The sequence below is a fragment of the Elgaria multicarinata genome, chromosome 6 (assembly GCF_023053635.1).
Source record: "Elgaria multicarinata webbii isolate HBS135686 ecotype San Diego chromosome 6, rElgMul1.1.pri, whole genome shotgun sequence".
Taxonomy (NCBI): domain Eukaryota; kingdom Metazoa; phylum Chordata; class Lepidosauria; order Squamata; family Anguidae; genus Elgaria; species Elgaria multicarinata.
Window position 1 is genome coordinate 9,903,472 of NC_086176.1, and position 12,064 is coordinate 9,915,535.

The 12,064-nt window shown below is 43.2% G+C and overlaps 1 protein-coding gene across 1 annotated transcript; it reads right to left on the reverse strand.

Moving 5' to 3' along the window:
- Nucleotides 1-778: 778 nt before the first annotated feature.
- On the reverse strand, nucleotides 779-11,812 carry LOC134400588 (olfactory receptor 2A5-like). Its single transcript, XM_063129010.1, has 3 exons — nucleotides 11,804-11,812; nucleotides 1,957-2,873; nucleotides 779-809 (listed from the first exon to the last, which is right to left on the reverse strand). Exons 1-3 carry the CDS (start codon nucleotides 11,810-11,812, stop codon nucleotides 779-781), a joined length of 957 nt encoding a protein of 318 aa, XP_062985080.1.
- Nucleotides 11,813-12,064: the final 252 nt, after the last annotated feature.

The window sequence follows — 12,064 nt, forward strand, 5'->3', positions numbered from 1 at the left end:
AGCAGGGACGGTGCCAGACCATTTTGCGCCCTAGGCAAGGCGAGCTACTTGCACACACACCCCCCAAATTGTGCGGAAGTCCGAACGTGTGCCCCGAGTGGAGAGCTGGGACTGGCTCACTTCGATTTGGGACCGAGCTGTCTGGAATTCACCGGGACTTACTTCCATGCAAACGCAACCCGCTATGCAGCCTGGCGTCTCGATCCCCTCCGCACGTTTACTCGGGGGAATAAGGCTTCTGAGTAAAGAGGCATAGGCGGATCGGGCCGCACTGGTGCCTCCGGTGCAACGCTTTCTCAGATGCAAGTCCCGTTGATCCACGCGGGCAGGATTGGGAAGCAGGAGAGTTTGCCTTGCAGGAGTCCACAAGTCCCTAGCTTTCCTGGGGGAAGGGAGAGGGAGTCCTGCTTGCCCGCCTTCCTGGACATTGCGGCCTGTTTGAGGAGAGAGGCGAGGCAACCCAGTGCCCTTTCGTCGGGAGTAAGGCAGAGGCTGGCTTGGGCCAGGGTCGAGCTCACCACGTGCTTTTTCTTCTTGTTGTGGCGGCAGCCTCCCGGCTCTGGGAGCTTCTGGGCACCTAGAGCGGCTCTGGGAGGGCGGCTTCCAGGCGGAAGTCCGAACGTGGAGCCACTCCCCCCCCCAACGTCCCTGGCTTTGCTTCAGCTGAGTGGGTGCGGGGCGCCATCTCGCCTGCCCAGGCCCAGCTGAATCCTCGGGCCGGCCTGGCTCACAGCCAACAACACACGTGAGTGCTGCGCAGCGCCCCTCTTAGCCCCTCTCAGCGCTCTAGGCGGCCGCCTGAGTGGCCTCTATGGTAGCACCAGCCCTGTACAGGAGCCCTGTCCTCCTTTTCATATGGTCACCCTACCTTCTGCCCACCTCTGATCTGCAATACACATTTTCCAAATGTGACCGCACCACAGATTTATGTGACAGCATTAATTTACAACACTGGCAGTTTTCTCGCTTCAATCTGTTTCCTAATAATTCCTAGCATGAAAATTCAACTTTTCCACAGCTGCCACACATGGAGCTGACATTTTTATTGCATTGCCTCCATAAATTGAAGATCTCTTTTAGTTTATGGAGACTAATGAAATAAATGCAATGCATTTATGGATCTCTTTCAGTTTATGGGGACATTACAGTGCCATTAGTGTCTATGTGAAATTAGGGGGGAAATTGCTCCAATATGTATCAGTTTATTAAACTTACAACACATATTAGCTATTTTATTGCCCATTTAGCCAGGTTGGAACTCTTAGCAATTCATTTTTATTTTCACCACGATGAATAATTTGGTGTCATCTGCAAACTTGGCCATCTCAATGCTCTCTCATAACTCCGGATAGTTTATTGACAAATTTTAAAACACCTGTATCAGTGTGCAAACTTCCTGTTTTATCTTTTTCCTGTTGTTTAACCAATTACTGATTCATTAGACTGGGGATCCAATGATTCCTCTAATCCCACGATGGCAAAATTTATTCAAGAGCCCCTGGTGTTTGGTCATTGTCAGAAATGAGGAGGGAAGGACAGGATGGCTGCAAAATGTCTTTTTGATTGGTAGTGTTGGAAGCCCTCTGCCTGGTAATACCTCAAGTATATATAATGTCTATCGATCAACCCTATCTATACGATGCCCCAAAAATCTAGAATGTTAATGAGTCAGGACTTATCTTTGTAGACACCATGTTAATTCTACATGTTTGATCACTGTATCTTTAAGGCTTTCCACCAAATTATCTGGAACAACTTCTAAGCAAATCAGCCCATAATTACCTGGATCCCCCCTGGATCCTGTTTTAAAAATTGGCATTACATTGACTACTTTCCTCTGGACTAGGCACATGAGGTAGCCACTTTGCTGATGCTAAGCAGCAAAGCAGCGTTTGCCCCTCAAAACGTAGCCCATTTTGCAATCAGTTTCTCAATCAACAGAGTTTGCATGGCTGCAACACTTTTAACAAGGCCCCTTTTACTTCTTTGTTCCTCAGACTGTATATCATGGGATTGAACATAGGAATGATAATGCTATAGACCAAAGAAATCATTTTGTCCTCACCTGGGGAGTGGCTAGATTCAGGCCTCATGTACATAAATATGGCACTGCCATAGAAAAGCACCACTAAGGTCACATGGGAGGCACATGTGGAGAAAGCTTTGTACCGGCCTCGTGCAGACTGCATTTTCAAGATGGAAGCCAAGATGCGGATGTAAGTCATCATGATAAAGGAGATGGGCATAAGCAGGGTGAAAATGCAACCCACCGAAGTAACCTTTTCGATAACTTCAGTATCGGCACATGCCAGCTTCAAAATCGCTGGCATTTCACAAAAATAGTGATCTATCAGGTTGGGACCACAGAATGGCAACTGCCAGGTGAGGACAGTATGTATAATTGGCAATAAAAAGCCACTTGTCCATGATGTTATGACCAAGTTGATAGACATTGTTTTGTTCATGAGGAATGTGTAGTGCAGCGGGTGGCATATTGCCACATACCTATCATAGGCCATCACTGCAAGGAGGAAGCACTCAGTGATAGCCAGCATCAGAAAAATATGCATCTGTATGGCACAACCAATCAATGAGATGGTTTGTCTTGGGCTCTGGAGGTTGGCCAGCATCTGGGGGACTGTGCTGGAAGTGTAGCAGATGTCCACACAGGCAAGGTGGCTCAAGAAGAAATACATGGGTGTGTGGAGTCGGGAGTCCAGCCAGATGAGCAGCAGAATGACTGTGTTGCCCACCAGAGTGATGATGTAGGCCCCAGAAAAAAGACTAATCAGTAAGAGACGGATCTTCTGGTTCCTGGAGAGATCAAGCAGGAGGAATTCAGCCACGGACGTTTGGTTCCTCATGATGCCCTTCTAATCTCATTTCTAAGCAACAACAAAAAAGGCAGTATGATATCTGGACGTACATGTGGAGACTGACAATTACTGGTCATACTTATTATCATGAACCTCTTGGGCAGACAATAGCGCTTTCCAGACTGTCTCCTCCATACTCTAACTTGTGGAAGAAGGAGTAGAGTCTTGCCTGCTGTCCCAGTGTATGATGCCACAATATGTCTGTAAGGGGGAGCCTACATGTGTAGAATTCTACGCACACTTCCATGCAATCAGGAACTTCCAGATCAAATCATCCATATTTCACTTGAAGTAGCCGCCTTCTTGCAGCATAATTTAACCCTTTTAGCACCAGATTAACACACATGATCAGGTTTCCCAATTGAGTTGAGGTTTGTGCACATTATACAATTGTACCCTCATAGGCTTCCCTTTGTAGATGTCATTCGGAACACATGTTGTGGATCTACACTTCTGCTTATATTGATTTTTTGAGCCTTTGTAACGTTGTAACTTGTATCGCTACCTTGTATACCGTTGCTCAGTAGCGTTACTTACCTTTTCTTGTAACGTTGTTGCGGAGCACACTGTTCATTGCCCCGTTGCCTGTGTTGTCTCTTCTCCTCATTTCTGTGATCCTTGCAATTCCCAGACTGTCCTTTCTCTGTGCCTCCCACTTCCTTGTTTTTGTATTTTCCGTGCCTCTCTAGCTAACATTCCTTTATGCGCATGCTCTTAATTTCAAATCTTTGTGGCAGGAGTTCTTCAGAGAGAGTGGTTTGTGGATTGTCGGAGTTGTCTGTCTCTTGAGGAAAGTGTAGGGATGCCTGGTGAACGGAATGTGTTAAATCTTTCACATTTTTTAAACATTATTTCCGTGGCATTACATGCCACCTACCTTGGTTAAAAACGTTTTTTAAAAAAAGTTTATTAAAGGATGCGCATATGCACATTCTAATTTAACTTTTTTTAAAAAAAGTTTATTAAAGGATGCACATATGCGCATTTCTAATTTAACTTATTTTTTTAAAAAAATTAAGTTAAGGATGCGCATATGCGCATCCTTTAATAATTTTTTTTAAAAAAGTTTTTACCCGAGGTAGGTTGCATGTAATGCCACAGAAAAAATGTTTAAAAAATGAGAAAGATTTAACACATTCCATTCACCAGTTCTAACAACGGTTACTGAAAGTGCGTAGAGGAAGTTACATCAGACAGGAAGCCCAGTGAGGGATCATGTGACATTAGTTTCGCAATGCGACACAGAAGACATCGTAACAACGGAGCACATTGAACGAAGTCTAATGACGCAGAAGTGTTACAACGAAAGGTAAAACAGTACAAAACTTTTCTGTATAACGTTATAAGGAACACATCACGTGATCACTGACATCATCCAGAGCTATCTATAATGTTACAGCTACAGTAATGTAGATTCAGCCATGGAGCCAGAGGGTCACCTGTTTCAGGGAGAGCACCAACAGGCATTGCCGTGCTCCTTCCTCCATGCATTAGTCGACATGTGGAGGAGACCATCTGAAGAGGAATAATGACCGTAAGGTATTTTTTATTGGTTACTTTTTCATAAGCACACTAGGCATATGAGGCTGCACATCATAATATTCAAGAAGCTTCACCTTATCCACTTGTAGCAGCAAAAGGCCAAAGGATGCTGCAGCATAGTTGAAACTCATTGCTGTGTTGTGGCATGAACTTTCCCGTGCAATCCAAATTTACTCAGTTCCCTACAGGTTACATAAATGTCTTTCATAAACAGATAAAAATTTGAATTTGAACCAGGTTTTACAGTGATGCATCCTAGGATCTCAGCTCTGGAATCGGAGAGATTTTAATAAAAAGGGCTAGAGGCAAATAATAGTTTTGCAGAATTGTGTGGGAAAGCAGACTTCCCAATCACGCAGAAAGCACGTGTACAGTTGTATAGGTGCAAAATCTATACAGACCATGAACTGAATGTATAGAGGTCAGGAGCAGGGACCGCGCACTTTAAAAGAAAATAGAAAAAAAGAAAAGAAATGAAGGCATTAAGCTGAGAATATTATTGATATAAAATTCTTCCTGTAGAGCAAAAGACAAAAAATGTACAGCACAATGCTAAATGTATTTACTCAGAAGCAAGTCCCATTGAGTCCCCAGTAAGAGAGACTAGGATTGCAACCCTAGAGTCTCTTTTTGGACCAACCTCTTCCGTCTACATGAAGGGTTTGCCCCAGGGTGGATTCACAGTAGCAGCAAGTCATCTACATTTCTCAACTGGGAGCCATATGGCCCCCTCGGGGCCCCCAGGATATTCCAAGGGGGCCACAGGTGAAAATCACATAAATGGGGGGTCACGGCATGAGACTAGGAGGCCACAGAGGGAAGTGAAAAGTGAAGAAAACAGAGAAGTGACTGAGAAAAGAAAACAGAAAAGACAACCGAGAAGTGAAGAAAATAGAAAACAGAGAAGTGAAGTGAGCAGAGAAGTGAGGCAAGGAAATGGAAGAAAAGATAACCTCCGCTATAAGAATGGGAACAGTTGGCTCAGTCAGTTCAAAAGTGCAACATTTGTTAAACACAACGGAACTTGCTTCCAGCTTCTTGCAAGTTCCATGAGCCAAGACTCGATTTAGAAAAGAAAAAAAAAGGGGGGGAGACAGTAATTTATAACTCTCTGCTGAAAAACTATGAGGATGGCTGTGAATTCCCCTATATAGGAAATGTGATATATTTTACCTGTGTGATGTCTTCGAAAAGCTCAATTTGTTAAACAAACAACTACAGGGCAGGAATTGTGACCTTTTTTCAAGCAAGGAGATTATTACAGGGTTTCTTGGAAAAGTCAAGCTGTATGCCACCAATATTGGGCGTCGAGAATTCGCTCAGTTTTCCTCTTAGGCAGCGGTTAGTGATGAATTGAAAGATGATGAAATAATTGTGTATGTGGATCACCTGAAGCAGCTTTATAATGATATGGAAGTTCGTTTCCGTGATCTGCTGGACAGGGATATTCCAGCCTGGGTAGTTGATCCATTTGCTGTGAATGCTGCTGACACTGATGTTTCTTTGCAAGAGGCGCTCATAGAGCTACAGAGCAGCCAAAGTAACTTTCAGTCAAAACCCCCACCATTTTTGGATAAAGAGTACAATATCTAAAAAGTTTCCACAGCTTTGGGATAAAGCAAAATTGTTTTTCATGGCATTTCCTACTTCGTATTTGGTAGAATCAGGTTTCAGTCATGTGAATTATTTACTCAGCCTAACGCGGAATCGCCTTAACATAATGGACAGAGGTGATCGTCAGTTATCCCTTACAGCAGTAGAACCGGATATATAAAAACCTTGTTTCTGGTCATCAAGCACAAGGGTCACATTGATCGAGAAATACTTAAGGTATAATTTTTTATGTAATTGTGTTTTGTATAAATTATAAAAATTATAAATAAAACATGTTCTATTTACAAAAATGAAATATTTAAATGGCTACCTTTCTACCGGTAGGACAGGGGGGTCACAGGAAGGAAACAAGGTCGGAAGGGGGCCACAGTCAGAAAAAGGTTGAAAAGCACTGATCTACATGATGCAGCCGCCATTGGGAAGCTGTCTGGGGGCAAACCCCGGAAACTCCGCTGAAAAAAAGTCGGGTGCTTACCCCGACTTTTTGGACAGCAGAGGCTTGCCAGAGACCATGGTGCCCCCGATTGGTTGCCATGGGCTGGACAGGGAAGGGGGCAGCCCCAAGCCTCTGTAAAATAAATAAATAAATAAATAAAAACGTGGGGAGGAGAGGAATGGGGCATTTCTCCCCCATTTTTTAATTTTTTTATTATCTTTAGCTGCGCAGCTGCATAGATACAGATAATAACAAAAAAAATTAAAGGGGGAGGAATGGCAGTGTTCTTCTCCTCCCACCCACCCCCGTTTTTATTCAGTTTATTTGTACTCAGCAGGGAAAGTTCGCACTTGTGTTCCTTCCCATGCAGATGCCGGGAAGGAACACAAGTGCTGGAGCCAGGCGCCTCTAAATCTTCTTAAGCAAAGTAAATCCTGTTAAATATTTATTTGGTTTGGTCTCTGGAGTGATTGTAATCTGCCCTTCCTCATCCTAGTCATAGAAACCTGAAACAGTACATATTCCAGCAGATATCTATTGAGAACTACATGTGATTTCCTATCATGGACAGAAGTCAGAACTTCACTCTATCACCTAAAAGAGCAAAGAGCCAATTATGATGGTGTAGGTCAGTTTCGGAGCTCCTATCCAAAGTACAGGCTGATGTTTGTTATATTCATGACAGTGCACGTAAGAGCACTCTGTAACACTAATATGCCATGTGATGAAGCTATGTCCATTAATGAAACAATGGTTGGGTACTGTTTCAGAATTATCTGTTCATAAACGTATGATATATTGTAGCATACTTCAAATGGATAAATGTTTATGCCCACTTTCACAAAATGGAAGTCTTGCTTAAGTAATGAAAATAAAAGGGAGCACGAGCTTGCACAAAAGTGATGCAAGAAAACAATAAAAGATGCCCCCCAAAAAAGCGTTTTGATAAGCACATTGCTATTATTATCAAGGCCAACAATAAAGAGTTCTTTAAATATATCAGAAGCAGGAACCCAGCTAGGGAAGCAGTTGGACCACTGGATGACAATGGAGTTAAGGGAGTGCTAAAGGAGGACAGGGAGATTGCAGAAGAGCTGAATGAATTCTATGCATGGTGTTCACTGCAGAAGATACAGGACAGATGCTTGTGCCTGAACTGGTGTTCTCAGGAAGCGAGTCTGAGGAACTGAGGCAAATACTGGTGACAAAAGATGAAGTTCTCGACCTTATTGACAAACTGAAAGCAAATAAATCACCAGGCCTGGATGGCATCCATCCTAGAGTCCTCAAAGAACTCAAATATGAAATTGCAGACCTTCTAACAAAAATATGCAAGATGTCCCTAAGCTCAGTCTCTGTACCAGAGGATTGGAAGATGGCCAATGTAACACCATTTTTTAAAAAGGAATCCGGGGGGATCCAGGAAATTACAGGCCAGTTTGCTTGACATCTGTTCCAAGTAAATTGGTTGAAAGCATTATTAAAGGCAATATTAGTAAGCATATAGAAGGGCAGGTCCTGCTGAAGAAGAATCAAAATGGCTTCCGCAAAGGCAAGCCTTGTCTCACTAATCTACTAGAATTCTTTGAGAGAGTCAACAAACATGTAGACAGGGATGATCTGGTAGATACTGCTTACTTGGACTTCCGAAACGCCTCACCAAAGATTCCTGAACAAACTTAGCAGTCATGGAATAAGAGGAGAGGTCCTCTTTTGGATCAGTAACTGGTTAGAGAACAGAAAACAGAGAGTGGGAATAAATGGTCAATTCTCCCGATGGAGGGAAGTAAATAGTGGGGTCCCACAAGGATCGGTATTGGAACCAATTTTTTTCAACTCATTCATAAATAATCTGAAATTAGGAGTGAGCAGTGAAGTCTCCAAGAGGGGACCTACACTAGTCAAGTTAGAACGTGTCTTACCATTTTAAGTGTGCGTTTGGTAGTATTTCGCCACATGACATTCAGTTTGTGACGTTTTATTGTTGTCTGTTCTCCGGGTTTTATTTTGAACTTCTCTGAAATAAGTCATTCTATTTGGTATGATGTGGCCGATTTCATCGTATTAAATGGGTTCCCTGTAGTTCTTAATTAGCCAATCGCATTCCTGGGGGGGGGGGCATGTTTATGTAATTTCCGCGCCCAACGCTGGAGCCATTTTTTTCTTTCAAGCCTCTTTTGTGCAGACAGTTTTAGTTTCACTTTTGGGAGGCTGCTGGCTGGATCGTTTGTAAGTGGAGGATTCTCGGAGAGAAGAGGAAGTGGGAGGGGAAATTAGCAGAGGAGGAAAGAACGAACGGATTTCTTTTCTTAGTGTGGCCAAGAGGAATGCATTCCCATGGAAAGAGAAAAGTAAGTAAACATTTTAAAAACTGCTACGTTTTAAATCGTTCAAAAACAAAATGTTCAATGACTGCAAAAACGTTTCATATCCTCATGTAGATCCCCTCCAAGTTTGCCAATGACACCAAATTATTTAAGGTTGCTAAAACACAAAGGGATTGTGAAGAGCTCCAAAGGGATCTCTCCAAGCTGGGAGAGCGGGCGTCCAAATGGCAGATGCGGTTCAATGGAAGCAAGTGCAAGGTGATGCATGTTGGGGCAAAAAACCCAACTTCAAGCCTAACCTGATGGGATCTGAGCTGGCAGTGACAGAACAAGAACGAGATCTTGGAGTTGTAGTAGACAGCTCAACGAAAATGTCAACCCAGTGTGCAGCAGCTGTGAAGAAGGAATTGAGAATAAACTTCCCAGTATCATACTGCCTTTATACAAATCTATGGTGCAACCACGCTTAGAATACTGTGTGCAGTTCTAATCGCCACACCTAAAAAACCGGGGGAAAGTACAAAAAAGGGGCTGGAGCATCTCCCCTATGAGGGAAGGTTATAATAGCTGGGATTGTTTAGCTTAGAAAAAGGGAGACTGGGGCGGGGGGGAGAGATGATAGAGGTGTACAAAATTATGCATAGTGTGTGGAGAATGTGGAGAGGGAGACACTTTCCTCCCTCTCTCAAAATACTGGAACCCAGTGGGGTCCTCCCATGAAGCTGATTGGTGGGAGATTCAGGACAAATAAAAGGAAGGACTTCCTCACACAGCGCAGAGTTAAATTATGCAATTTTGATGACTTTAAAAGGGGGTTGGATAAATTCCTGGAGGTGAAGGCTATCCATGGCTATTATTTATTTATTTATTTATTTATTTATTTATTTATATAGCACCCACAATGTACTTGTACAAAAATATACAACTAAAACAGCGATACCCTGCCTAGAGGCTTGCAATCTAAAATCACATTAAAACATACGAAGGGGGGGAAGGGGTTCACAAAGCAGAAATAAGAGAATAATCATAGTAATAAGAACAGTAAATCAAGCTAAAATACCAAAAGCTATTGAAAACAAGTGAGTTTTCAAACGCGTTTTAAAACCTACAATGGAACTCGTGGTACGTAGTTGCTCTGGAAGAGCATTCCAAGCAAATGGGGCAGCCAGAGAGAACGGGCGAAGCCGGGCAAGAGAGACAGAGACTCTTGGGCAGGAGAGCAACATAACATTTGAAGAACGGAGGGTACGAGGGGGGTGGCAGAGTGAAATGAGAGAGGAAAGATAAGAAGGTGCAAGACCATGACACGCTTTGAATGTCAGCAAAAGAAGCTTATACTGAATTCTATATGGGATCAGAAGCCAATGAAGAGATTTCAACAAAGGAGAAACATGGTCAAAACAACGAGCCAAGAAAATAATCTTGGCTGCAGAATGGTGAAGAGAGACCAAAGAGGACAGATGAGCATAAGGAAGACCAGTCAAAAGAAGATTACAGAAGCCCAAACGGGAGATAACCAATGCATGGACAAGGGTCTTAGCAGAAGATTCAGATAAGAACGGACGGATCTTAGCAATGTTATATAGGAAAAAAACAGCAGGACTTGGCTACAGCCTCGATATGTGAAGAGAAAGAAAGTGAAGAATCAAAAATGAAGCCAAGACTACGAGCTTCTTCCACCGGATAAAGTGTGACATTATAACAGTAACAAAGAATGAAGAGCGAGGGGACGGTTTGGGGGGGAAGACAAGCAAAACTGTTTTCACCATGTTTAGTTTTAAGCGACGCTGAAGCATCCAGGCTGAGATATCAGACAAACAGGCTGAGATCCTAGCCTGAACGTCAGAAGAAAGTTCGGGAGATGAGAGATACAATTGTGTATCATCTGCATACAGGTGATATTGGAGGCCATGAGAATGAATAAGATTACCTAACGATAACATGTATAAAGAGAACAACAAAGGGCCAAGTACTGAGCCCTGTGGCACCCCAACTTGAAGGGGAAAAGAAAAAGACGAGTGGCCATTAGCACATACGCTAAATGAGCGACCTGCGAGATAGGAGACAAACCAGTCAAAGACAGATTCGCGGAATCCAAGGTCACATAGGGTAGCCAATAGGAGGTCATGATCAACCGTATCAAAGGCCACAGTAAGATCCAAAAGAATAAGAACTGAAAACATGCCTTTAGATTTGGCGATAAGAAGATCATTGGTAATCTTAGTAAGAGCTGTCTCAGTAGAATGCAGAGGATGGAAGCCAGACTGAAAAGGATCCAAGACCGAGGAACTAGAAAGAAAATGAATAAACCACTCGTTCCAAGACTTTTGACACGAATGGCAGCAGAGAAATAGGGCAATAATTGGCAAAAGAAAACATATCAAGAGAGGATTTTTTTAGAATGGGGGAGACTGAAGCATGCTTAAAGGCAAAAGGACATGTGCCAGAAGACGAAGAAGTGTTAATAATGTGGAGTAGGGAGGGAAGAACGGTAGACGTAAGATTGATAAAGACGCGAGAAGGGATAGGATCAAGAGGGCAGGTAGAGAGAATGCATTATACTAGTAAGTTCATCGGCAGTGATCAGAGGAAATGCAGGGGGAACTGGAAGCCCTGAAGGTTGCGTGCTATCTACTAGCTCTGATGGTTGTGTGCTATCTCCAGTATTCGAGGCAGTAAGCCTGTGTGCACCAGTTGCTGGGGAACATGGGTGGGAGGGTGCTGTTGCACCACGTCCTGCTTTGTTGGTGCCTGGCCGACGGCTGGTTGGCCCCTGTGTGAACAGACTGCTGGACTAGAAGGACTCTCGGTCTGATCCAGCAGGGCGCTTCTTAATCTAGTCAGAATATTGAGATGCATATAATTAGACATGAATATGTATAATTTTACAGGCATAGCAATGTTCAGGTGGAAGTCTTTCCTTTCCTGAGCCCTCTCTCATCTTCATCCTTTTTCTGTCTTTTAATTACACATTGTAATAGCACTATTGTCTAATTTCTGAGTCATACGCTATGCATGTATAAATGTCAAGTGTTTTGTGAAATATTTGAGATTTCGGATGCAATGTTATGTATGCTGACTGGGGCATGCTGAGAGTTGTAGGACTTCTTTTTGTCTAAACTTGCAGAGGGTTGCGCCTTTAATAAGTAAGTGTGGGTGGGTGGGTGAGTGAGAAAGAGAGGGAGGGATGGTGGAAGGTAGAAGTATCTAGGAAAAAAGATATTAAGCGCACACCAAATGTTTTCCTGTCTACCTTGACTGTTGGCTAA

Bases quoted from the DNA above. Each gene is read 5' to 3' on its own strand.
- LOC134400588 (XM_063129010.1), bottom strand. The intron at 810-1,956 runs GCAGCCATGCAA...GTGCTACCATAG, and splicing joins GGGGCCTTGTTAAAAGTGTT to AGGCCACTCAGGCGGCCGCC.